At 49.3% G+C, this 27,427-nt stretch overlaps 1 protein-coding gene across 1 annotated transcript; it reads left to right on the top strand.

Moving 5' to 3' along the window:
- The first annotated feature begins 500 nt into the window (after nt 1-500).
- Nucleotides 501-17,871, top strand: RPIA (ribose 5-phosphate isomerase A). The gene is made up of 9 exons (XM_082315573.1): nt 501-728; nt 6,211-6,271; nt 8,225-8,280; nt 11,429-11,488; nt 12,092-12,156; nt 12,499-12,567; nt 13,089-13,230; nt 14,467-14,566; nt 16,697-17,871. Exons 1-9 carry the CDS (start codon nt 546-548, stop codon nt 16,792-16,794), a joined length of 834 nt encoding a protein of 277 aa, XP_082171699.1. The 5' UTR covers nt 501-545; the 3' UTR covers nt 16,795-17,871.
- Nucleotides 17,872-27,427: the final 9,556 nt, after the last annotated feature.

Below are 27,427 nucleotides of genomic sequence, written 5' to 3' on the forward strand. Positions count from 1 at the left end.
GGACAGGACGGGTGGGCGCTGGGCGAGGACGGCGTGGCCGGAGCACCGGCGTTTTCTGTCCTGTCCGTGCTCCTGCTTGACACAGCGTCGCTCCCCGCTTCGTGCTACAACGTTTGAGCAAAAGTCCGAGAGAGGCTCTTCCTCAGCACCCCTGGGAGCCCGGGCAGAGCTCTGGTAGCCCCCTGAGCTCGCTGCATCGCCCGGCTCCGTGCAGCACCCCCCCCCCCCCCGCCACCCTCTCCCCTGCCCCGGCCCTTCCCGGGGGCACATCGCCCATCCCTCTGCCCGGTACGGGAGCGCCTCGCCCCGTCCCTGGCCAGCCCGGCGCCTCGGCACGTACGGGGGGACATACATCCAGCCCTCGCTGCGGGGGCGCGGGCGGGCGGGCAGGCGTCCGCCGTGCATCGTGGGAGCTGTAGTTCGCGGCTGCCAGCACTACAAGTCCCAGCCTCCCGGAGGAGGAGGAGGAGGAGGAGGAAGGGAGTCGGCTCGGCCCAGGCCTCCAGCCCGTGCGGGAGAGCCCCCCGGGGGCGGGCCGCGGCGGCATGCGGCTCCCCGGCCGGCTCGGCCCGCTCCGCAGCACGCCCCTGGCTGGGCGGCCGCCGGGCAGGGGGAGAGCGGGGCCGGCGGCGGGGAGGCGCGCCTTCGCCCGCGGGCGGCTCGGCGGCACCATGGCGGAGGAGGCCAAGAGGCTGGCCGCCTGCGCCGCCGTGGACAAGCACGTCCAGGTGAGACGGCCTCGGGGGGCGCCGGCCCCGCCGCCGCGGGCAGGGAGCGCCCGGGGTGGCCCTGGGGTGCACGGAGCCCCCCGGGGCGCGGACGGGCTCCGGGCTGCACGGACCCCTCCGGTGCACGGAGCGGCCCCGGGGTGCGCGGAGTGGCCACGGGGTGCACGGAGCCCCCAGTGCACGGAGCAGCTCCAGGGTGCAGGGATCCCCCAATGCACGGAGTTGCCATGGGGTGCACGGAGCTTCCCGGTGCACGGACGGGCTTCGGGTTGCACGGACCGCTCCAGTGCAGGGAGCAGCCCCGGGGTGCATGGAGTGGCCCTGGGGTGCACAGAGCCCCCAATACACGGAGTGGCCACGGGGTGCACGGAGCAGCTCCGGGGTGCAGGGATCCCCCAATGCACGGAGTTGCCACGGGGTGCACGGACCGCTCCAGTGCAGGGAGCAGCCCTGGGGTGCGCGGAGTGGCCCTGGGGTGCATGGAGCCCCCAAATACACGGAGTGGGCACGGGGTGCGGGGGCGGACCCTGGGGTGCACGGAGCAGCTCTGGGGTGCAGGGACCCCCCCAATGCCCGGAGTTGCCATGGGGTGCACGGAGCTTCCCGGTGCACGGACGGGCTTCGGGTTGCATGGACCGCTCCAGTGCAGGGAGCAGCCCCGGGGTGCGCGGAGTGGTCCTGGGGTGCATGGAGCCCCCAGTGCACGGAGTGGCCACGGGGTGCACGGAGCAGCTCCGGGGTGCAGGGACCCCCCAATGCACGGAGTTGCCACGGGGTGCACGAAGCTTCCCGGTGCACGGACGGGCTTCGGGCTTCGGGTTGCACGGAGCGCTCCAGTGCACGGAGTAGCCCCAGGGTGCGTGGAGTGGCCACGGGGTGCACAGAGCCCCCAATACACGGAGTGGCCACGGAGTGCACGGAGCCCCCTGCTGCACGGACCCTTCCAGTGCACAGAGCAGCCCCGGGATGCCATGGGGTGCACAGAGCCCCCCAATACATAGAGTGGCCCCGGGGCTGCAGGGACGGATTCCAGGGTGCAGGGACAGGCTCCAGGGTGCACGGGTCCCCCAGTACATGGAGTGGCCCTGGAGTGCAGGAATGGGCCCTGGGGTGCAGGGGCCCCCCAAGGCATGGGGTGGCCATGGGGTGCACAGAATTTCCCAGTGCATGGACGGGCTCCGGGTTGCACAGATGCTTCCAGTGCATGGAGCAGCCCTGGTGTGCACGGGCGGGTTGTGGGGTGCACGGACCCCTTGCTCCCCCAAAGCCTGGACAGTCCCAGTGTGCAAGGAGGGACCTTGGGGTGCATGGATGGGCCCCGCCGAGCCTCGTCCTCCTTGGCTTTGGACTGCTTTCCTTTAGCCTGGAGAAAAGGGAGAAAACTACTTTTCCCCTCCGGTCTCTGTGCTCGCCCAGCTCGTGCCTCCCAGGCAGCGGCTCTGTGCCTTGTCCGGCTCAGCACAGTGCACCCCAAGTTTGGGGTAACATCTTGTACTTCGCGGTCTTAGGGTGACTTTCACTGTGCGTCCTCCTGCGAGCTGGGCTGTGGTGGGAGTTCAGGCTAACGCCGTGTCCTGCACCTTTCTCCAAGTCTGGGGTGCTCTGCTGCTGCACCCTGTTTCTGAGCACCCAAGCAAGGAGCAACAGCCCCAAAGCAGGGGGTCGTGTCCTGTCCCCTGCAGGGAGGGAGACACAGCAAAGGGCTTTAATCAACCCCTTGAAGGTCAAATAGGACTGGAGCTGCTTGAGTTTTGGCACAGCCTGATCATGAAGGCTTGGAAGATCAACGGTTAAAGTCACACAATGGTTTATCGCAGTGTTTGCTGTGCAAGCCGTTGTGCAACAGCAGTGATGAAATATGAAACGGGCGTAGAGTCGCTGCCAAGGAGGTAGATGTTAGCAGTTGGCGGGGGAGCAAAAACTCTGTTTTCTTTCCCACTCCCCTTGCGGCTGGCTTGGTGTCCTGAGGTTCGGTTCCTGGTGTTTTCCCTGATGTCCCATAAATGTTTCACTTGTTTTGCAGCCTTTCCTTCCTCTGAGCTGTCTGTACCTGCCTGCAGAGAGCACAGCCACGTGCTCTCTGAGACCTACCTCTCTGCCAGGCCAATGTGCTCCAAAGCAGTCTGTGGGGTGGGGGAGCCTGGGGGGTGGACCAGCAGTTGCATAAAAACCCCTTTTCTTACCCAAAGCAACCCCCAAAGTTGCGCGTTGAGGGCTTGCAGGAGGAAAGACTTTGTGTCACAAGGTGTGGAGCTGAGGCACGACTGCTGCTGCGGGTTGTCATGAGCTGGGTGCGCCTTTGATTTGGGCTTTAACATGACTCTTAATTTTGGTCTTTTCCTAGTGAAATAGCAGGCCTTTGTGCTGTTTTGTGGTCAAGCAAACTTAGGATGATGTTTCTGGTCATGTCCCAGCCGATTAAAGTTCAGGGTCTGGCTAGCGAGGCTGATTAAGTAAAACACGCAGCGGCTGGGGTAATATTGCAATGTTTGCAGGGCAAGTTGGCTAGAAGCAATGGTGGAGAAGCAGGTTAGAGTCCCCGCCAAGGAGCTGGATGGTCTCGGCTGTCAGAGAAAACCTGTCTCCCCTTCGGCTTGCACTGGGAGGGCACAGCTGCTGTTTGTAACCGATAGCTTTGTGTTTGGCCGTTAGAGCTATCGCTGTTAACGGAGGGAGTAACATAATCTCCGAAAGCAAAGCTGCAGGCTCCCTCCCTTGCATGGTAGAGACTTACGGGAGATGCTGCCGACTTCAGGGTTTGGTGATGCTGGATAAATCTCTTCTGCTTAACTGTGCTGTAAACCTGTGGCACCGGGGGCTTGGTACCAGTACTAGACCAGGCTCCTTGCTTGGCATCCTCCTGCACACCCATCCCGATCTGTGCCAGCACAGCAGCTCCTCGTGCAGCCTGCAGCAGATGTAAACCTGGGGCTGGGTGGGGGGATTAGGAGAGGAGACCTTTTTAGTCTTTTTTAATTAAAGCCAGATTGGTGTGTTTACCCACAGCACTTGTCCCTGGGCAGCTGTAGGAGCAGAATTCCCCAGTACAGCCTCGGAAGCTGCAGGCTGCAGTGCCACGACGGCTTGGAGGAGCAGGGCTGGCACACGGCTCGGGGCTTTAGAGCCCTAAGCTGCTTGGGGAGAGCTGGCTTTGCGTTTATACAACACCTCCGAAGGCAGGCCCTGCTAGCGTCTCCGTTAGCAATGAAAAGATGGGCGAGAGCTGTAGGTCCTCCTGCCCCAGAGGACTGAGGATTAATAAGAGGAAACTTTTGGGCTTAGCACTGTGTTTATCTCCTGCTTTTTGCCCATGTAAATCCTGGTCTTGCAAAGTTTCGTTGGACTGGCCAGTCCACGTGGTGCTGCTGATACCCACTGGCTGTGTGTTGCCTTGTTGGCATCTGTAATGTTGGGCAGCGTCTCTGGGCCCTTGGGTTAGCTGAGAAAATGCTGTGGTCAACTGCTGGCTCCACTCGTGGAGTACATACGTGGGTCCTCAGCTGTGCTGTGGCTCAGTGCCTTGATTCTGTTTACAGGGGTTTTAGTAAAAAGCTGAAATGTAATTTGTTTTTTTTTGCATGGGGTGCTGCTCTTCGGTGCTGTCAGCTGGACCTGCCCCTTGCACGCTGACCCTGTGCTCTGCTTCTCACCAACATTTACCCTGCCCGTGTTTTTAAAAGTGGATGTTTTTTGGCTGGTTTTGCCCCTGGTCTGGCTGGGATTGGAGCTGAGGAGGGAGAGGTGGGAGCCACGGTAAGGCAGGGGTTGTGACAGCACCAGTTTAGACTGACTTAAACTGTTTTTCTGGGAAACCCACTTAGCCCAAGCTCTTGCCACCACCTAAGAGAGGGTGCTTCACCCCTCATCACTGAGAAATGCCTTCAAGTTTATCGCCAGGGATGGGCTGGGACCCTTGTGAGCTCTTCCCACTTCATTACAGTGGAGTGGCTGATGCTGAGGCTTTCCCCAACCCTTTAGGGCATCCAGCTGCTCCAAGAAGCTGTCCCACTCTGTACAAATGAGGGCAAAGAGAAGAAACTGCCTCTTCCCAAGTCAAAACAAGTCTCTTGGGAACACCGGTACTGCCCCTGTCCTGCCAGCCTCCGCGCAGCTTTGCTTGCCCCTTCCTCGGCTGGCTGCGCTTGGCTCTGCCTGCCGGGCAGGTGAAACCGAGAAACCTTGGGAGCTGTTGGGTTTCTGCTGGCAACATTGCAGGCGTGCAGCTGCGATCTGTTGCTTTCCCCATCTTTTGCAGAGTCACGGTGATTAGTGAGGTGGGTTTTGGAGAAGGTTTATTTTTTTAAGCTTTTTACCTGCAGAAGCAGGGGAAATCATTAATGCTAGGGGAATGTGATCTGCCTGGAGCTCCACCTTCCCAGGCAAGCTTGTGTGCCAGTAAGATTTCAGCTAGTTGAAGTGTTGCAGGTGTGGCTTTTTCCACAGCTGCTGAACTCTGGATTTGCTGCACATGGAGAAAGAGCTCCAGACCTATCTAATATCCAAGAGATAATGCACAACAGCTCTGTGCCTGTGTCTCCGGCTGGCTTCAAGTCTTTCTCATCTGAAGTCTCTGTAGTGATATTGGACCTCCTTAAGTCGATTTAAGCTTTGGATCCCATCCAAAGAAGGGGAAGTACATTGAAAATTGGAAGCGTGCAAGAGGCTGCAGGTAGCTCTCAGTGGTGGGAGATTGAGCTGATAATAAACAGGTTTACATCGCAGAGCATCCTCTTGCAAACACAATTGCACCCATCCACCCTCAGCATGCAGCACCTTTTAGAAGCGCGTCTATATTAGACAGTAGTGATCCTTCTTACACCAGACCAGAAGCAGAGAAAGGCGAGGGCTGAGCTGTGGTTAAAATGTGATCCTCTTCAGCATACGCTGCCAGGCTCACCCATCTTTCAAGCGTGTTGCTGGACTCTCATATAGGCAGTTATATACTCTGTTTTGGAGAGCGGTTTTTATTATACTCTAGGAACGGCTGCTGTGCTCTGTGCTTTGGCCGCTGGTGCATCCGTACTGTTTACTAACAATACCGTTGGCAGCAAACCCATGCTTTTACTGTGCGGCTTCCTTGGGAGATGGTTATCTTGAGGTTGTTTCAGCTTCTTCCTTTGTGGTGTTGTCTGAAACTCCCAGCTTTCCGGCAGGAGAGGGTGCATGGAGTGCCAGCAGCCAGCAGCGAGTGTGCATTGAACACCCTGAGAGTCAGACCGTGGTGGTATTTAGCAAGCACATCTCCTTTAAGGGGAGGGCGAGTTGCTTAAAATCCCTTAGCTGCAGACAGTGGTCGTGCCCTCGCTGGCACACTGTGTTCCCTTCCTTGCCTGCAGCGTGCTAAGACGCTGTGTGTCAGCGTGCATCTCTGGGCAAGGTTCCTCTTGCATGCGTTTATAACGTCGAGTCTCCCGGGAAAAGCGGACAGCCCTTGTGCTGAGCCCCCAGTAACAGCTCTCCTCTGTCTCTCTTTGATTTGCAGAACAATCAAGTTCTTGGGATCGGAAGCGGTTCTACGATTGTCCACGCGGTGCATCGATTAGGTAGGGTGCTCCCCTTCGTGTCCCTCCCACCGCAGAAAGTCCCCATGTCCAGCTGTCCCAACTACTTGAAAAACATACTAAATTGTCTGGATGCTGACTTAGAGCTGATGCGTCGGGTCTGGTCACCAACTGCTGTGTCCTTCTTGAAGCTGAAGGTTAAAACTGGGTTTTGTCGTCCAAATTTATTGCATAGAGAGTCCTGAGGAAGTAGTGATTTGCCACTTGTTCTCCCCATACAGCCAGGCAAAGTGCTTTACTGGCACCCACCACAAACTGGAGCTAAACCCCTCTGTTTCCTTCCAGCTCTGCCCTGTCCTAACTTGCTTTGTGGCTTTGGGCCACGCAGCTGCTCTGCTTCCGTTAACCCATTTGTGTGGGGCTGACGCTGCTTGCTCACATCCACATTATTCACACTGAGGGTCCTGCTGAGGTGTAAGGAAAACGAGGAATGAAATCCTGCTTTTTTTTTTTTTTTTTTTTTAATACCCTACAGCTAGGTTTATCTGCTTGCCCCAGGTGCAAGTTTGCTCAAGGTGTGATTCAGAAAATTTCAGCAAAATATTAAAGTGAGGCAAATGCATTTTTGCAAAGTGACTGTGAGGGTAATTATCCTCACGCCTCATTACAGAGGGTGCAGAGGTTTAAAGTTTCCTTCGCAGGGCACTCTGAGCCCTAGGGCAGATCTGCTTGGGGAGGTGCTGTACCTCCTCCCGCTTTGCTGTTGTCGGATGCAAAACAGAGCAGCTGTGCGTGACGGGTCTGGAGTGCAGCATCAGCCCTGTTGTTCATGGGGATGCTTGCTTGGACACAGAGGGAGACTCTCATGTGGAAGCAGAGCTCGGTGAGTCCCACCTGGGTGGCCCCTAAGGTCACAAGTCCCCTTGTGACCCCCATCTCCCTTGGGCAGAGCCGTCCCCAGCCCACCACGGCCAAGCAAGGCTGAGGTCTGGGCACAGCGCAGTGCTTCGCTCCGCAGGGACGCAGCAGAAGTGGTGCTGAGCCTGCCCCTTGGCACCCACCTCACCCCACGCTGTGCGTGTTATACGCTTATTTGTCCGGGAGCTGCGGTTCAGCTTTCTGCGTTTGGCTCAGTATTGCAACCACTCCCGACTCTAACACAGAATCAGTCTCTAAATAAATGGGTATAGTATTTCAAGTGGAGTGCCTGTTCCAGGCTGCACATTCTGACTTTTCGTGCCTACTGAATGCATTAGCAGTGGGATGTGGGCTGTAACAACATACAGCCTCATGTATTGCATCTTCACACCTTCCAGCAGCAGCGTTCCCTTGAAGCATGTAGCCCGTGTGCTCGCTCTGGTGCGAGAGCCGTTGCTGACTCTTGGGCTGTTGGCTTATGCCTAAGTATTGTAATTACTGAAATAACATTTTGTTCATAATGATATGTTAGTAATAGATTTTAGTCACTTGAGGTTAACCTGGGGGAGGAAATATTTCCTTCCATTTAATGGAATACTGTATTTTATTAGTCCTTTCCCTGCTATATATTTAAATGTTCTATAATAAATGAACGTGATGTCCCCAAGGCAACAAGCCAGAAAACCTTTCAGACAGCTGCTGAAGCTTTCTGTTTACAAGGAGCACAGCAAAACCTGTCTAATGGAGTGAGAGAGGGGACTGGGGCTCATTTCCCAGGTGACGTTTTGCTGACGAGGCTCCTCTGCTGTTGGAGACACAAAGGTTAATGGCTCATGGTATCTTGGGCTGAGCCAGGGTGGGTGTTTAAACATTTCTGATGGTAGAAACTGAGCCTTAGCCTAGGCAGGGTGGCACCTGTTTGTGTTTTGAGCGTGACTGAGTTATTTGCAAGCCAAGCAAGTAATTGCAGTGATTCAAAGGGGCTGCTCTGAACTGAGATTTCTTAAAGTGAAAGTTGGTGTATTTTTTTTCCTTCTACAACGAACAAACTGAGGCTTCTGCTTTTGTTTCCTACAGCTGAGCGGGTGAAACAGGAGAACCTCACGATTGTCTGCGTTCCTACATCTTTTCAGGTAAGCGCTTTCCTCCTTTGCTTTCCGCTAGTCCAAACACTCACCCAGGGCATCTTTCCTTTGGCTGTGGGAGGCAACCGTGCCGCTCTCCAGACTGGCTTACTGCAGCGTGAGTTAACCGAACGCACTGGTGAAAGCAGTCGTGATGCAGCCTGCAGATGGACCTCATGAAGCTGGCGGCGATGGTGCTGTGTTACCCTGACCTGAGCTGCAGGGATGCCGTAGTGCTAGGAGGAGTGTTTTGAACCAGCGTGGCAATGCTGGTTATGTCAGTGTTGGTGCATGGCTTGATCTAGATCCTGCTTGCAAAAAAGACGCTGTTTAGTGGTGAACCAGACTCATAATGCAAAAGTCATTGGAGACACTTAGTCTCCTTTGATTCATTATCAAGCCCTGAAAGCTGTAAAAATGATGCTGCAAGCAATAATAGCAAGCTCATGTGTTTTCAGGAGGAACTTGAAATGCATCAACTGGCTTTTATAAGAAATTGCAGAAGAGAAATCAGCTTAATCTTTCCTTTGCTGCTCAGCTTTTGCAGGGGTTGGTTCATACCAAGCTAGCTCTTGAGAGCTTTGCAGGGACAAGGAGAATGTGGCTTGGTGGTGAAACGCAGAGCTGCTGGGGAAGCTTCTGAGCTGCTTCCGTGCCTTCAGGCAACTGGTTTTGGTCTCTCTGCCTCTGTTCCCTGGGGTGGGAATGTGCTGCAGAGGAGCAGCTGTCACTTTGTCCCCTGTGAGCAGGGAGAGGTGACGTGACGGGGACCACCCGCGGGGTTTTTGAGGCTGGGTGGCAATGCCCTGGTCTAGGAATTGGGCATGTATCCTTCTCACAGTCCTGGTGTGGACCTTGGGATTGCACTTTTGTCACAATTTTGTCACCATGAGGACAGTCAAGCAGTGAGGCAGGCTGTTCAGAGTCTGTCCTTTGAGGTTTTCAAGACCTGAGTGGGTAAAGCCCTGAGCAACCCTGGTAGCTGACCCTGCTTTGGAGGTTGGATAGAGACCAACCTGAATTATCTTAAAATCTTACTAAAACTTAACATCCTCTTACCCTGCAGATGTTCTTTAAGTGTGAGTGTGGGGTGATGGGACTCTCTCTTTTCCCAGCTGTTGGAAACAACCAGTGGCCAGCTGGGGTGTAACACAAACTGCTACAAAGGGCAAAAAGTAAAAACTAGATTTTTTTTTTTCTTTCTAAAACTCTATCAGTACTTCTGTTGCATATATAGACTGTGGTGAGAGTCTGTCTTTGATCTGTGTAAAATCATCCTCATCCTGAGATACCATGTCCCTTTTCGACCTAGGGAAAGTGCTCTGAGTTCACTCATTAGGTCTTACAGAAAATACTGATAAAGCGCTCTCGTAGTGAACGTGGCCTGGAGCCTGTCCTGCCTTGAAATGTTGGGATAGTTGATGTAACACTACAGAGTTTCTTACCAGTAAAACAAAAGGGTTGCTGTTAAAGGGAAGAGATAGATCGTACACCTGCAGGAGCCAGAATCCCTCAGCCACAGGGCTGCCCTGTGTCTTCTGCAGTCTCTTAGACCTCAAGCAATTCCAAATGAAGCATTCCCAAGTCAGCAAAATAGCATCTTATTTTTGCTACGTACAGGTGTAAATGGCTGCCTGAGGTCACTGGCAAGGAAGAATTGGTTTCAGTGGGCTTTTATGCTCCTCCCTTCCCTGTTGTCAGGTTGGGTTATTCCATCACCATCAGTAAAGCTAGAGCCGGGGTAAGTATCTGTCCCTTGGCTTTTGCGTTGTTTCTTCTTTTCACCCGGACATGTGCCGGGAGCACGGAGCGAGACCGTTCTTGGCAAGTGCTGCGCAGTTACCAACGCTTTTCTCCCAGTTGTGGGAGCTCTGCTTTTGATTCCTGCTGGTCTGCTCCCATCGCCTTGCAAGCAGAGAGCCTGAAGAGAGCCACCTCGTTTCCGCACTGCCGCATCTAAGCCTGTTCAGGATCTGGCCTGCATGTGCAGCACGGTGTTTTTCAATGCTTTCAATTCCCAGATCCCTGATACCTCTTTACATGGACACCATATAATGAATGTAAACCCACTGATTTTTATTCTTTTAATTTTGTGAGTCCTTAGGGCAATCCCAGTGCACAGATTAAGAGCCCACAGCCCATGGGTGTTAAAACTGCATGCTATGAAATGCCATGATACATGACTCATATCATATCTCATTGCGAGGGGTACCACCTGCTAGTTCTTCTTAATGTTTCTGGGGTGCCAATACATGCAACTGATGCACTTTGTTAGTTTTAGTGGGTAAAATTCAGGGGAATAAGTTGATCTGGGCTATCGCACTGGAGTTTCTTGGACTAGCTACAGTATGGTAGGAAGTGCAGACTCAAGCAGAGTCGGTGCAAGGAGGGAGTGTCACTCAGGTGGTGATTTGTAAGACAGAAAATTCAACCTATTCCAGGTTCTCTAAGCTTGAACTTCCATTTAAACTGACCGACCAAGTGGAGGGTAACTCTGGGTGCTCTGTGTTGTATTGCCACTAGAGGGAAATACATGGCCACTTCAGTAAAAGTAGATTGGAACCACCAAACAGCTGTTTCGGGAGGCTTCCCACACTTTTTCCATGAGTTGTGCTTTTTTTTTTTTCCCTTTTTTTTTTTTTGTTTCTTTCCAATATGAAAAATATTTTCATTGTCAGTCCTGCATTGCTATAGTGTAAATATTTCATTTTCTTGCTCCCATTTTTCAGCCAAAGGACATCAGAGGGGCTGGGTGGGTGAGAGGGAGAATGATGTCCAAGCTGAAACAACACAGGACTCAAAAATCCCGTATCTGCTCTAATGCTTAGGTACAAGTGATTCCCACCAAGCTCATGGGGCCTCCTGCTACTTAGTATGGAGAGACCTGGACCCAGGAGTCCTGTAGCACCATCTGAGCATTTTAGTTGAAATCAGCAGCAGGGTTTTCTTGTGATTAAAATAATTTGGTGTGGAAGCATCATTTTCTCCTCGCCATGTGCTCCCGCTGCTGGCTGCAACCTCTCCACCAGCTCAGGGTGGAGCAGTGGAGCTCTCCCAGGGAGACTCAATCCTTGCTGCAGCTGGGGGAATGACACCACGAGTCTGTTTTCCTTTCCTGCCGCCGGTAAACGGTGTTTGCTCTCTTTTTGATGCACAGGCCCGTCAGCTGATCCTGCAGAACGGCTTAACGCTAAGTGACTTGGACCGACACCCAGAGGTAAGTGGGACCGCGGAGGTGAGACCTCGCCTGACCTTCCTCTAACCTGGTCCTTCATAAAGCATCAAGCTCCTTTGTCCTCCCCTGAGGACGAGAGTTTAGGCAGCCACGCTGCTGAACATGAGTGAGAACTGGCTTAGTTTATTTTTGTCCCCAAGCCTTAGTCTTGTCTTAATGCTTGTCCCTTTAGATGGCAAGCAGGCTGCCGAGTTGTTTCTTCCAGGTGTTTGGCATCTGTTCCAGGCTGAGGCTTGCTGGCCTGAGATGGGGATATGGCGTTGCTGAAGTGCTGTGATTTTCCCCAGGAGCCCCTACCCCTTAGCTGACAACACAAGAGGCTGAAATGATGTGCCTTAAAGGCCAGCAGTTGGTTTTGGTTTTTCTTTTTCCCACTCTCACATGCCTGTGGTTTAGCTAGGGCTGGTATCCTTGGGTGGCTGATCAGATGCTTGTCTCTGGTCAGGCTGGCATCAAGGTGGTCCCAGCTTTAGTGACATTTCTGGCTGCTGCCTGGGACCTGACACTCTCCTGAGCTGCATCAAGAGCAACACCTTGATGCTGCATGGGAGAGGTTTCCACACCAAGTTTCTCCTCTTCCTACAGCTTGATGTTGCCATCGATGGAGCGGATGAAGTGGACTCTGACCTCAACCTTATCAAAGGTGGCGGGTGAGCCTTGCTGTCTGTCTGTCTGTTTGTGGTGCTGGTGGCAGTGGCCTCTGAGCATCCTTTTTCTGGCCGCAGATGTCTCCGGGGTGGGCTGGAGAGGCTGATGGGATCCTGTGCAGGGCTGTGCATGCATCTGCAGTGGGAGATGGCTCCTGACCGAGAGTGTGTGCAAGGGACAAGGGGGATAAAGTGATGGGGAAGGGGAAAGAGTCCTGACGTGGGGCAACGGCAGTGCCAAAACCAGCAAGAACATGGTGGAGGGGACTGGACTTCAGGACCATCAGGCATGCTGAGGAGCAGTCTGTTTTCTGATTTTTATATTTTTTTTTTTCCGCCTTGCAGTGGTTGCTTGACGCAGGAGAAGATAGTTGCAGGATATGCAAAATGCTTCATCGTTATTGCTGATTACAGGTAAAAGTATTACTATTCATTATACCTCTCCATCCCGTGGGAGGATTTGGATGGTCCTGTGTTAGGCCATTATTATCCTTCCAGTGGGTCAGGGGAGCAGGAATAGGTGGAAATGAGCCTGACTCCCAGTGCTTCAGCAATTCAGTTTAGCTTTTTTTCTTAATTTTCAACTCAGCAAGCCTCCTTAGGTGTCAGCAGAGGTTGTGGGGAAATGGCTGCTCTGCTCTTTGAGCTCAGTGATTGTCAGCACGGAATAAATTTCCCCTTCTGTACATACAGCTGCAGGGCTGTAGAAAAAACAACTTGTGTCCTGCTTGTCCAAAACATGTCACAACAGGGCTTATGAGTGAACAGAACATCGTGCATTAAACTGGTTCTTCCTACACGTGTGCACATGTGAACTGACCGCTGTGCCCTCTAGGGCCCTATGCCTGAGGGGTTTGCAAGAGGGAATGTGGTAATGCTAATGGTGTTAGCAGTGTAATGTCTGATGCCAATTCCACCTCAAACTGTTTCCTCAGGAAAAAATCGGAGAGTCTCGGGGAGCAATGGAAGAAGGGAATTCCTATCGAAGTCATCCCCATGGCTTACGTCCCTGTCACCAGAGCCCTGACCAAAAGCTTCGGAGGTGCTGCGGAGCTGCGGATGGCTGTTAGCAAAGCGGTATGTGTCCCTGAGCAGCCCCGCTTCCCCAGAGGAGCCACCTGAACGTGGGCAAACGGAGGACCTGGCCTTTCCTCTAATTAAATCTGGGATTTCACTCCCGTGAGTGGCCTCCTGTGTAATTCCCCCTAATTATACTTTGGTTAATGAACTGTGTGTTTAGGTATCGGGGCCACTCGTGGAAAGCCTCTCTGGCTTATGTCACCTAGATCAAGCATCCCTGAGCAGGGAGAGGAGGGATTGCCAGCCTGGGTCTGACCCCCTGCTCTGTGGGGGTGTTGGGGGGCTGGAGGGCAATCTGTGCTGCCAAAGAGGGTCTCAAGTTGGGAGGGCAGCTCATGCTCTGTCCCCGGCTCCTCCGTACCACGCAGAGCCAGACTAAATTAAAACTGAAGCTGCTTTGTCTCCGCTGCTGCTGTCCTATCCTGACTTGGGCAGCAGGGCTTCGCCAGCCCACGTTGCACGGCGAGGGAAAAGGAGAGCCATCTGCAGTAATGGCTGGAGTTAATGCCCGAAAGCTGAGTACTTGTTTTTAATGCGTCTAATCCCAAGAGGCTGTAGGGACTGCATTTGGGTGCCTGAGAAGAGCAAACCAGTCGTTCTCTGTGAACTTGAGTCTGGCGTCGCTTGGGGAATGCACATTGGTGCTGCTCCAGCACAAGCCGTGTCCTCAGAGGATGCTGGTCCCTCCTGGCACGTGTGGTTGCACACCCTGCTCAGCGCTGCTGAAATGCCTTGTCCACAGCCCCAGCTGTCTCTGCTCTGTGAAAAGGACCCAATTGCTCCTTTTCTTGGCCTTGAGAGAGTGCTGGGCATGTCTGGGATGCTGAGGGCCAGCAATTCTTCAACTCCAAAACCTCCCCATGGATCCAGCACCACGCTCTTGTCACTGGGGCGGAGGGATCTTGTTTTGGCTTCAATTGCCTGGAATAGCCTTTTTAGGACATTAATGTAGCTTTACTCTTGTGAAAAGGGTCCCCTGTTACAGAGATGAAATTGCATCGTTGTTTCCAGCTTCTGCGTGATCTGTACACAGGAGAATGAGGAATGAGCAGTTGCCTTGGGCAATGATTTTACTTACAGGCTTATTGTGGACTGCCCTGATTTACTTGAATGATGACTCTCTCTAAACTGTTGCAGCGGGGACGGCTGCTCCCTGTGAGAGGCTGTGACAGTCCCTGGCTGTGCTCCGTAGACAAGGAGCTCACAGTGCTGACAAATGTGTTTGATTCCCAGGGCCCCGTGGTGACAGACAACGGGAACTTCATCCTGGACTGGAAGTTTGACAAGGTTCATGAATGGAGTAAAGTGAACACCGCTATAAAAATGATCCCAGGTAATGTCTGTGATTTTTTTAAAAAAAAAAAAAGATAGATAACCCTGACCGTGGGAGCTCTCCCCTGGATAGGAGGAAATGTGTATGTTTTTACTGCCCTCTTATGGGTCCATACATTTGTTTCTGCTTGAGAGATCTATCACCTGAGTTAGTACAACCGTACCAAGTGGCGCTCCCATATGGTGGTGAAAACCTGGAGCAATGCCGGGTGACTTCTGACGCTGTTTTCCACTAGGCACGCCAGCCCTGTGCTCTGTCTTTCTCTCCTTGTGCCCATTTAGAGAGCGGCTTTTAATGGAAACACTGGTGGACTCTGGAGGGAGGGTTGCACTGGGTTGCAGTATTTTCTAGAAGCTGCTCACAGCTCTGCATCCATTACCATTGTGTAGCTCTATGGGCTCACCTTGCTGCGAGGGTGCAGCGTATCCTCGCTATTGCTGTGCAAGAGAGAAGCAGTGGCTGATCACACTGCCAACAAAACAGCCTCTCTGCAAGGACTCCTGCCTTGCATGAGACCTGTTGCCCAGGCCAGAGCTGCTTCTGGATGATCCAGGCCTGCCCAGGGCAGTGGCACTGTCTGGACTTCAGTGAAGCAGCAGATAGACTGGCTCAGCCACATCTGCGTATCTTGTCTGGTTATTTTGGCAAAGCCTGCTCTTGAATCTGGTCAGCTTTTGAATACATATTGTATCTTTTGAGTTTATCCCAGATAGCTGCCTGCCCCTGAAGTCCCTAACACAACTGCCTTCACTGACCGTGCGTTGTCAGAGCATGCAGGAACAGGTTGGGATTCTGTTGCAGAAACCTCAATATCCCCACAAAGTGGCCATATATTGTCCTGGCACCGTGATTAAAGCACAAGACCAGGCTGAGGCCACGGGTGTAGACTGGGTGAAGAGTCACCAGTAACTTCCAGTTGCTTCTGTTCGGTGCCTTTGCTTCCCTCAATGACGCTTATGAGGCTGATTTACTGAAGATATACCCATTTTCTTTTTTCCTGCTCTAGGAGCAAACTGCTAGGATGCTACCTCTGCCTTGGCTTGTCCTGGTGTCTTTGCGATCTGAATAATCACCTGGCACTTGCTCGCAGCCAGCAGTAGATGGCAGGTTCGGACCTTTGGCAGGAGCAGATCTAAGTGAACCAGTGACCGATCTAAATGAACCAGTGACCACAGCTGGTCTGGGCTGTCCCTGGTGCGGTGCTCTGTATCCTAATGTGGTGGCTGCCCACAGCTGTACAAAAGTCTATATCATTAAAGCTGTTTCTGTGCAAGAGAGAAACAGTGGCTGGTTACGCTGTTTGCCAACAGAACGGCCTCTCTGCAAGGACTTCTTCCTTTTATCTCTTTTGGTCAAGAGATGAAGGGGTAAATGATGGTACCTGCTCCATCGTGTTGGTGTGGAGATAGTCTCTGCACCATTTGCTGCTCAGAAATGGGCTTGCGAAGGGGAGAAAAGCACCTTCACGACCCAAAAGTGGATGAGCAGAACTGCTAAAGCCTGAGTACAGCAGTGATAGCAGGGCTCTGGCTGCCTTGTGCTTGTGGTAGCCCTTGTCCTCCGTTTCTTTCCACCTTCCTGGCCTCTGGCTGCGGCTCAGTGGTCACAGTGAAGTTAGGAGCACCCCATAATTAAATGCAACCAAAAGTACCTTTGCAAATGGGCTACAAATTGCAGAGGTAGCATCAGATCTGCTGTCTTAACATTTGAATAAGTGTTATCCAGGTGTTCTCTAACAGGATAGTTTTTTAGATGCATTTAAAGGCAAAGTGAGTCTGTGGCTGTATGTAGCTGCCTCTTGCTCCTGTGCGTCTTCAGATGGCTGAGAAGGCCACGCTCGTGATTGTGTTAGTGTAACGGTGGTGGCTGGGGTGGTGTGAACGTTGGCGGGAGCTTTGGGAGTTGTTTCTTGCTCTCTGGAGAGAGTTTCTTCTGGGGGTGGCCATATGGAAAAGACTTCCCAGAGACTCCCCGAGTGGCTGATGCAACATCACCCAGGTTGGACACCTCTCTCCAAACCTCTGATGGAGGCATTAGCGCCTTTTAATGAACAAAAGCATGGGCAGAGCAGAGGATTCAAGCAATGGGGTGGCTCTGGCATTAACCGGCACGTGACCACTTGTTCCCCAGGTGTGGTGGAGACGGGACTCTTCATCGACATGGCAGAGGTGGTGTACTTCGGCATGGAGGACGGCTCGGTCAGCGTGCGGGAGAAGCAGCCTCGCTGACACCAGCACGCTGCTGGCTCTGCTTCGCCTTCGGCCAGTTTGATTCAGCTGTTGTAATGGTGCCAACCTGACGTTTTGCCTTAACGAGCAGCGGTTATCGCAGAAGACGGATGGGAAGTTGATCAGAATCCGCTGATGTGATACTGAATGTCTTTTTTAAAAAACAACAAAAAATTATATTCTATTTCTATATATATATTTTTACTTTACAAGAATGTTGTCTTTTTTTAAAGAATCATTTAAACAAATTGCTTTAACGTTTTTATTTTATTTTCTAAGAAATACTTACCAAAAAGAATATTCCTTGTTTTGTTTTGGTTTTTTTTTTTTTCCTTTTTTCAAACAGAACTTGAACCCTTCTGGTTGCTCATAGTTAGTGATTGAGGTCAGAAATACAATCCTAATGCATCCTTCTTAACCGCCCTGCCTGGGAGGGTGATGCACATAACAGGAGCGCATCCAGTCGGGACCTGCTGATGCCTTATTTGGAACCTTTTTGGTTCAGTATTTTATGCCTTTTATTTTTCTATACCACTGTTTTTTAATAGTTCAGGATGTCTCATTGTCCTCTGTGCACATGACAATTCTCTGAGCCTAGGGTGGTCTCTACATCCCTCTGCCTGGGACATTAATAAGGGCCTTTTCTGGGCCTCTGTGTGGAGGAGAAGTTCATCCTTTGAGCCAAATTCTGCTCTCCGTTAATTCAGTACCTCTGATTAAAGTCTGTTCCTGTAGCTGGAGATGTTTACTTCGTCCTTGTAAACCGAGAGCAGAACTGGGTCCTTGATGAAGTTTACAGAAGCATATTTGAGCAGCTTAGGGCAGCGTGGCATACTGTTCAGTGGCAAATTATTTGATTTGGAATGAAGGTTAATTATCGCCCCTCGCAGCTGGTTGATTTGTGGAAGGATAGAGCAGAACGCACAGGAAAACTGAGTCTTCCTGCCTAAATTTTCCACATGTAGCAGGAGAGAGACACTCGTTCAGTATCTTGTTCTCAGTGTATAGGTGCTTTGCATGGTTCTGGTGTCAAAATGCAAGCCCTGTTTGTGTTGTAGACACTGAAATAAAGAGCTGTTATACCAGATTTGGTGGTAATTTGGTTCTTCAAGTAACTGTTTAGTGGACAACGGGGCAGATCGTCGTCAGACTATTTTCTGCTGTAGTTTTCCCCTTACAAGGACCCTTCACCCAGGCCAAATTCACCCTTCTGCATTTGATTTCTCTTTGCTTAAGGTAAATACGTTATTTTAAATTAACCAGATAATCTAATCAACACTTGTTAGCTGCAGTGCTTGCTTTGTCACGGTCTTAAATTTGCATGTCTAAAACTTGCACGTCTAAATCTTTTTTACAAAAAGGAGCTATTTTTACATCTTTCAATCTTCCCCTTCCTGCACATCTATTCTGTTAATTCTGAAGCACTTGTACGGAGCAAACTGGCTGCTATTGAGCCAACAACTTGCTGGGAACACTGGAATATCTTCCCGGGAACCTGGTGCTGCAGAAGCCGTTTGCAAAACCCTCGTTCTTGCCATGGGCTGTTTCCAGATGCGTCTTGGGCTCCTAATGTAATCCTGGATAAACAGGCAGCAATCGAGCAAAGCTTTGTGCCCAAGCGCCTTCTCGCTCAGCGTGCTTCTGGAAATGAGATTAGCAGGAGCGAATGTTGCTGTTGACTCTCTTCTCTCTCTCTCTGAAATCAAACAGCTCCTTCTCAAAAAGCCAATAAAACCATTACCACACCATTACTTTCTGGCCCTGGACCAGATGTGATCTCATTCAGCTTTGTGCTTAGCAGGGGCTCGTTAAATCTAAGCCTGAAGGTGGCAGGTCTCATTCTTGAGCTTCTCCAGGTGCTTGGGATGCAGGTAGACCTGGTGGGTGCTTTTGCAACAGATGCCCCTGCTGAGGTGGGACTTTGAGTGGGTCTTGAGCTGTGGGTTATGGGTGCAGAGCTTGCTGTACTACAGAGACGGAATTAAAATCTCCAAAGTGCTGGAGAAAATTGGGTGTCTGGACCAGTTCTGGAGGCTTTGTGCAGATTTTCTCCATGCAAACTCCCCCGGCTTTTCGGGGTCAGTAGATGGATTTTTGAGTTGAGGGACTCTTAAGAAAGGTCTGGTCCTTTCCCTTTGAGGCTGCCGGGCTCCCCAGCCTGTCGTGACCATCCACGTCTTCATCTGCCAGCATGTGTGGGGCACATTTAGATGTGGTGCAGGGAGTCTGTCCCCTCCTGGCGTGGCCTTGGTGTGCCGTGGCTCTGCCCTGTCACCGACGCAGCCTGCTTACACTGATGCTTAGCTGCCTAGCCACAAGCATGTTTGATGAAAATGAAGTCTACAGGCAGCAGAGGTGTTTCTAGTCCCTGGTCCTTGCTTTTTTAGACTATCACCGTTATCATATTGTCATTATTCATCAAGAAGGTGGTGAGGCACTGGAACAGGTTGCCCAGAGAAGCTGTGGATGCCCCATCCCTGGCAGTGTTCAAGGCCAGGCTGGATGGGGCTTTCAGCAGCATGGTCTAGTGAAAGGTGTCCCTGCCCATGGCAGGGGGTTGGAACCAGATGATCTGTAAGGTCTCTTCCAACCCAAACCATTTTATGATTATGTATGGTTTTTGGTGAGATAACGGTTTATAGGTGAGCATGCCATGGTGGACCTTCAGATAAGGGCAGGCACTGCAGGTACCCACGACTTCCCTGGGTAGGGGCAGTTCAGCTGTGGCCACACTGGTGAGCTGCTCCCAACAGCTCTTGGAATTGTTTGTTGAATTTGATTTTAATGCCTTGGCTGGTTTGCACTGTGGCATTTGCTTTGGACTTTCATTTTTCAAGGTGCTCTTCAAAAGAGCCTTAAGAAGAATGAATTAATTAAACTATGCTACAGGGAGACCTTATTGCAGCCTTCCAATACTTAAAGGGGGCCTACAAGAAAGATGGGGACAGACTTTTTAAGCAAAGCCTGCTGTGACAGGACGAGGGGTAATGGTTTTAAACTAAAGGAGGGTAGATTTAGACTAAACAAGGAAAACATTTTTCACAATGAGGGTGGTGAAACACTGGCACAGGTTGCCCAGAGAGGTGGTAGATGCCCCATCCTTGGAAACCTTCAAGGCCAGGCTGGACGGGGCTCTGAGCAACCTGATCCAGTTGTAGATGTCCCTGCCCATTGCAGGGGGGATGGACTGGATGGCCTTTAAAGGTCCCTTCCATCCCAAACCATTCTGTGATTCTATGATAGGATTCTATGATAAGAAGCCTTTAGAAATGGGGCTGCCACCTCTAACCCACCCCCTTGCAGCTTAGGAAGAAGAGCAGGGACATATTTTTAGAAGATGGCGTTGGAAAAAAAAAAAATCAAAAGCACGTGGAAGGAGGTGCCCTTTGGAAGCCCAAGGCAGGATGGTTGTTGCTATTTAGGGTGCGTTCCTGCAGCGGGTCCTGTTACTGATGCTAGCCGCCGTGAGACGATGCCGTCCATCCCTTGCACGCAAACCCCGGCGTCGCCTTTTGGACCGTGCACAGCAAGTAATGCACAACTGATTTACCATTAGCACTGAATTATGGATTAACTTGGCCCTGGAGAAAACAAGCGTTTCAAGAAAGAGCAACAGCAGCGCTAAAATTAATGAGCAAGAGAGGTAATGAAACACCAGTCCCATTCCAAAAAAATAAGCAATATAAATATAGTAAGAGTGCTTCAGATTCAATTTAATTAACCTTTGGTTAATAGGTTAAATAATTAAGCTGAATTAATTAAACTAAGTAGAAAGAAATTAAGTGTTTAGTTAAAGTGAATCACCTTGTTCCACGTTATAAAGCAACTATTACTGTCTGTCAGGTTTTTATTATTGCCACTGTAGGATGGGATTTATCATCTGATGTAATTATTGTTCTGAGAAATGTGACATAAAAAGAGATGAAAATAATTAAGCAGGCAGCGTAGAGGCCGTGTGCTCTGTGTGTAAAGCCAAACGATTATAGCCAAAGTGATAAGGAGAAAATAAGCATATTATAACCAGTGATAAAAATTAGCTGTAATGAATATCAGTATGCTGTAATGAGTATTAATATCTTTTAAACATAAAGCCAGGTCCATTTTGTAATGAGGTGGATTTAACCAAAAATTGTGCAGTGACGTTGGCTTTGGTCCAGCCACACCGGGAAAGGAGGAGGAAAACGAAAGAAGTCCTCATTTTCAAAGTGATTTTTCAAACTTACCAAGCCTCGTGAATCCTCCAAAACTTCTTTGCAGTTTTATTTTACTCAGTACATCAGCAAAAAGGTGATGTGTTTCAGCGTGAAGATGAACTTAGAGACCTCTAAACTGCCATTTTTTTTGTACCTAAAACTTCTAAAGTTTATTAATTTCCCCTTCCCGTAACTTTAACGGGAGTTGTATCATCCCCGTATCTCCATAACCCATCAGGATCAGAAGAGTTAAAAAGCCCCTATTTAATTACAGAACTTGACGGATCCGCTGTTGAGATATCTTGAATCTCATGTGGGATTTACCCCTGACAGGGCACTATAAATTACCATGAAATTCCCTAATGAAAATTTTTCTGTAGAAGAGTCTTTGTAACATCATCTCTGTAGGAAAACCGATACCAGATATTTATTGTTTTCAGGTCAGTGGACTTTGCTGATTGTATTTTTATAGCTACTGACACAAACATCTTTTAAACTTCCTTCATTACACTTACAGCCTTGTGAAAATAATGTCAGATCATCGAGGTGAATGTAGTGAGCAAAGCGGTACAGAGTCAGTGACTTGGGTCTGACTATAAGAAATGACATAAACTATTTTTTTTACTGAAAAAAGAAAAGACTTTGTGTAAGAATTTCTTACTGTAAGGTAAGTTTTCTAACATAATTTTTCAATCATGTTTATTGCTGCTGCATTTATGTTGTTTCTGGAAGTCAGTAGCAGAAAAATGAAATTCAGTGGAAGAAAAAAAGTGACTATTAAGCCGACCATGTCATAGCTGTAAACCTCCCTGCAGCTTAATATCCAAGTTAACCTGAGGTGTTGAATTAGGTATATTCTTAATCAGACTAAATTCGAAGTTCATCTAATGCTGTATTGTTAAAAATATGTGCACATAAATTTGATCATGCAAAAAATATCACAGAAGGTGAAGAGCCTGTTAACAGGAACGATCCTTTTATTGTACACCAAACTCTTCCAATGCAGGATTAATTAAAAAAAATGCTAACATCAAGTGTCCTTTCTATTTACAAATGTCTAGGAGGTTTGTGTAATCTCTTACTGAAGCTATTACTGGAATGCCTTATACATCAAAATCATTAATTAAACATTAATTCCCTTAAAACATTTTCAAAGCCTTAATTTCAGTAACTTGTAAGTTATTTGCCTGCCGCAGTGCACTGTCTTCTTGTAATCAGTATTTAATAACCTGTACAGTTTAATCCCAATGTAATGTATTTGGCAATGACAAATTAAATTGAGCGACCCCGCTGTAAATCTAGGCGGTACACTGGGAGGCTTTTCTTACTCTCTTAATTCCTTCCTGACAAAAAGACAGCCTTGCCTTCCTCTGAGCCTTACATGAGTGTTGTTTTTTGAAGGGGAGATTATCATTCTCTTCTTTACTTGTATATACAGCTTAGTGAGGGCTGGACCAGATCAGCGAAGAGTCAAATCCAACAGCTCCTAACTAACGTACCAAAATTTTGTATAATGAAAGAGTAAGCAGCTATTTACCGTTTCTCTCTACTGAGATGGTCAGGTGGCTTCAGGACATGATCCACTCTATGAGCATCTTGGGAAAACTCAGCCACTTTGCTGCAGACCACCACTTACCTTTTAACGACTTTAAAAACAGGAAAATAAAACCCCAAGTTTATGAATGTCTGACAACAAACTGTATAATCCTGTCAAAAGGCTACTTGCAGGTTTCTCTGCAGGTCAGCTGTGTGCAGAAGGCTCCTGTAGTCGTGGTTTATCATTTATGAAGAACTTTCTTCCATCCTTGTTTGAGAGCTCAAGCAACACGTGTTGACTCTGGCCAGGGTTTTGAGGTCCGCACTGCGTGTTTTTGCTGAGGCTCTACATTTTTCCTGTGGATTTGCTGATGTGACTAGCCCTGGCTATCTACAGCCTTTTCAAGCATGCCATCACTCAAGCCCCCTCCCTGGACTCTCCTCAGCAGCCCAAGGCCACTATCACTCCCTCATCTGATCTTTGGAAGCTTTTCAAGGGCTTGCTGTGGGGCAGGAGATATTATTGCACAGAGGTCCATGTGTCCCATGGATCTACCAAGGTTTGGGAGGGATACCTGGGCTGGAAGGATTCACCCTTGAACTACTCCTCCGTCTGTGCTCTCCTACAATGACCCAGACAAATGTCCAGCAGGGAACTGGTGGCATCAGCCTCTCCAGTGGCTTGTGTCGTATAGCTCATAGTTAACAGTCTTTCTCTATACATGGTAGTGAAGTCAAAATGGCACCAGCTTCCCCGTAAACAGTGCGAGGTCCCCAAGGATGGGGGTTCTGTATCTGGGTTGGTCATCTGTAACCCAGCCCATCGTGCCTTCAACATGGTGACTAGCAGTAGCTGGAGGAAAACAAGCATGGCTGTGCCCAGCCGAGCCTACAATTGTATCTTTGGATGCAGGGACTCATCCGAGGAGCCCAGGGCAGGATCTTCAACAAAATCATTGCCCCGCTCCAGGATTTTGGCAGTGTTGCTTGCACACATCTGGATGCCACAGATAGGTCCAGCTCCGTACGCTAAGTTTGGAAGAAGGCATTGGTCATTCTGCTAGGGATGGAGCCCATTCCTATCGGAGGGCAACGGATGGATTAAAGGAAGTGAACAGCATCTACAGATCCTTTAGAGTTATTAATATCACATCAACAGTGACCTTTCTATCTGGGTTTTAAATGAAGAAAAAGTTATACTGGAAAACAAATTGGGGAATAGTAATTGGGAATATAGAGAATTGTCTCTAGTGATTTAACTGCACGTTTGTGCTGAGGCTCTACATTTTTCTTGTGGATTTGCTGATGTGACTTAATTGATTTGGAAGTACTTTTAATGAGGAAGGAGTAACGTCGGTAGGTATTTACAGAGAATCCACTTGAGTTTTACTTTACTGGAATATCTGAAACTCAAGGTGGCATTTGGGCGTTTGCACTAGCTGGGAAAGCAGAGCAGTACAGTCAGTGCAAAACATTCTTCCCAAACTATTTTGTTTTGAATGTTGTGTTATAAAACTGATTAATCCCTTCTTTACTTAGCCATCTCTCTTGGGTATCAGAAGTGGAAGAGTATCAAACAGTTTTATGTGGGCTGGAGAGATGACTTTTTACCAAAAACGTTTATTTTTCAACCTGAATAGAAACGAGCGTTTCAGAGGAACTAGATGCCTCTTATTATTGTGTTTCTCTGTGATAGCCATTGCGGTAATCAATACCCCACGAGGCTCTGCCTGCAGTGAAGCCGCTGCAGCAGTATTTTCTGTGTGCATCCCTAGTAACTACAGAACCGGGACCCCATGAAGGGTCTCCCCCCTCCTCCACCCCCTCGCAGCACCCCTTTCCTCCAGGATGGAAAAATTGCTGAAGACCATTAAAAAACTGACTTTTAATCCATAGGTTTGTTGTACGAGGGTGTGTGTTTTCCAGAACAGATCTCCCCCACCCTGGTTATCCCAGGAGAGCAGGGAGCTGCACGCTCCCCAGCCCAGCCCCTTCACCCTGTCAGCAGGGACACCAGCTCATGGGACAGTGTCACGAATGGGTGATTTATAACGCTTAAGGAATCACCGACAAAGGTATTAGCAAAAGTGGGTTTAATATGATGTTGTAAAAGTGCGACTTAACAAAGCTCCATGGCAAGGTTCACTCTATTGATTACTGCACGGAAGAATAATACAAAAGAAAATTGAGTTACACTTGAGTTAGAATGATTCACAGAGAGACGGGAGATGCAAAGAGTAAGGAAGACTGTCCTGCTGAGTCACAAGGTTCAGAGTAGACCCCCTTGCTTTCTAAACTCCTGATGAAGCTTATGTGTGGCTAGGTCCAATCTTAGTCTCAGACTTGGTCAACGGTTTATGTCTAAGGGATTGTACATGCAAAGTTTATATGTTTCACTAGCATCAATTCAGCATGCAATCAAAGTTACCAAGGCAAAATCAAAGTTGCCATACTACAAGGCTATGCGTGATAGCCGTCACTTACCAAAGATCTGTTGTTGGTAAAAGGTCTCTCTGCCTCAAGGAGCAACGTTGCGAGGTGTCCCAGCTCAAGGGGAGGTCACCGCCATGCAGCCACGCTGCCTAGCAGGGAGAGCTCAAAGGCGGCTCACTTAGGCTGTCATGGGATAAAGTGGTTGGCTTGCAGCCAAATTGCACACGATGGAAAAGTCTCCTGCAAGGAGACTCCTTGTACCCACGACTTTCTTTGTCCCTTGATAAATGAGTCTTGGAAAAGCCACCCGCTATTCATGTGTCCATCGCATGATCGGTATTCCAAGTTCAAATGCATGGATGCTCACTGTGTCGCTCTGCTCCTTTGTGCATTTTCAAAGAGCAGATTGAAACTAGAGGAGTTCACAGCCCGGCTACGGCTCAGGCCTTTACCTCTTCTGGATCCTGCACCAAACCACTGCCAGTCTGGTCAAGGGGTCAAGCGCACCCATCATGGACAGGTTGGGTTGATGTTTTGGTACCTCTGATGCCCACAGGTGCCCATCGGGCTTCATCTCCAGTTCCTCGGATGCTCTGCCCGACCAACACCATTGCCTCAGCAGCAGCTAGGCTGGCCAAGGGCTGTCCCCTTTTTATCGCTTTTAAAGCAAGTCAGCAAGAAACTTTTAGCAGAGTGAACACCCTCAGTTGTAGAAGAATTGTTAGAAAAATCTTCTCTGCTCGCAGGATTGTACAGCTGGAGGTGCCAGCAATGTTTTGCAACACGTATTAGTCAAAATCGCATCAAAACATTATTCACAGGTTTGGTATTTTTTAATATCTATCCTGCCTGGGGAATTTCTTCCCTTCACTGTTTTTCAACTAAATTAGTTTTGAGTCCTGTAAAAAAGACAGAAAAGATATGATGTTTCTTTTCTGGAAGTCAGGTGGACGTGTTTTTAAGCTCCCAGGCAGGCAGCATTTCACATGGGGGATCATATGCCATTTCTAGATGCGTTTTGTGTTTTAACACAGCTCTTATACTTGGCTCTGTAAAAGTGGTGCAGTCACTAAGTGCTTAATGTGAGTTCTTGTAGCTTATTTCAGTCATCCAGATTGGGAACGTTTTGGTTATAAAGGAACAAATAAGCTTCGTTCAGTCAATGACCACTTAGAAAACTCGAACATTTCTGGATTAAATAATAGTTGAAGTTCCAAACTGAATATTCAGTAAATGAGAGGAAAAAGAAACCTGATACCTTTCTAGTCTTCATTTGACTGATTTAAGAGAAATATATAAGATACAACCAGTGTGAGAGAGAGTCCACATTATGCAGTTACTCTGCAGTGGATGGCTGCCGTTCCCAAGAAAAATTCAGTGGAGAAATTCATGCCCTAAGGCCTTTATTTACTGCTTGAGGAGTAAGTAAGTTGGATATTTTAGGGATGTCATTATTTACAGGATCAGTATTGCTATTTAGCCAGACAGCTGGCCAAGCACGGACAAATATTGTCTGCTATCATACATTTATCCGTCTATCGATCTATCTCTGCACCCATTTTGCTGATCAAACAGACAGCTCTAGCAGGACCAGGAGCAACTTAGTCCTAGTTTTACCACATCAGTAATAGAATTTGTCTCGCATAACTTCCCACTCAAAAGCTACGTGAGCGGTTAGCTTGAGCAAACGTGGAGCCCTATGGAAAGAGCCAAATGGATTCCCCCTGTCTGTTTTAGGCAGAACCCATCACCTCCTGGGAGTGCCTACCCCAGGTAAATGCACCCCACATCCCCTCCTGCCTCCCAGTCTCTCAGCATCAGAGAACCATGATAACACTTTAGCAAAGTATTGCGTTACTTCAAGCAGAAAGTGCAATTTTAGTAGAGATGGGTCAAAGTGAAAAGGATGGATACAAAATTTTCCCAAATTCAGAATATTCAATGGAGGATGCAGAGAGATTTTTTCAGATCTACTCCAGAAAATATAGAGAGTACTTCATGTCAGTCCTAGCTGTTGCTTATTTGCTAGGAAAGTGTGATCTAGGAAGAGACTTGTACTGACCCGAGGAGGATGACTCACGGTTCCTCACCTCCATGCAAAGCAGGAACAACTCCAGAGAGATGGGTGAAGCTAATGACCAAGAAATCAGTGTTAGCCGCAGATGGATCCAAAGATGGAGAAGGAAGATGTTTTGAAATTTTGAGTGAGATGTGGTTTTAAAAATCTAGGTGATTCATAGAAAAAACCCTGGCGTGACACATTTACTGGGCTTGTTCTACGCTGAGGTGTGCTCAGGGGGAGGATAGGGAGATTCGGGAGCTGAAAGGTCCCACGAAACCTGGGTGGGAGTGGGGGATGCTTTCTGGGAACCAGCCAGGGCATGGCAGAAATGCGACAGCAGATTTTTGCAGAGTAAGATGGAGTGCAACACACTCAAATTTGCGTTGTTTACCTCCCCATCAGATGGATG

The sequence above is a fragment of the Platalea leucorodia genome (assembly GCF_965183815.1).
Source record: "Platalea leucorodia genome assembly, chromosome: 6".
NCBI lineage: Eukaryota > Metazoa > Chordata > Aves > Pelecaniformes > Threskiornithidae > Platalea > Platalea leucorodia.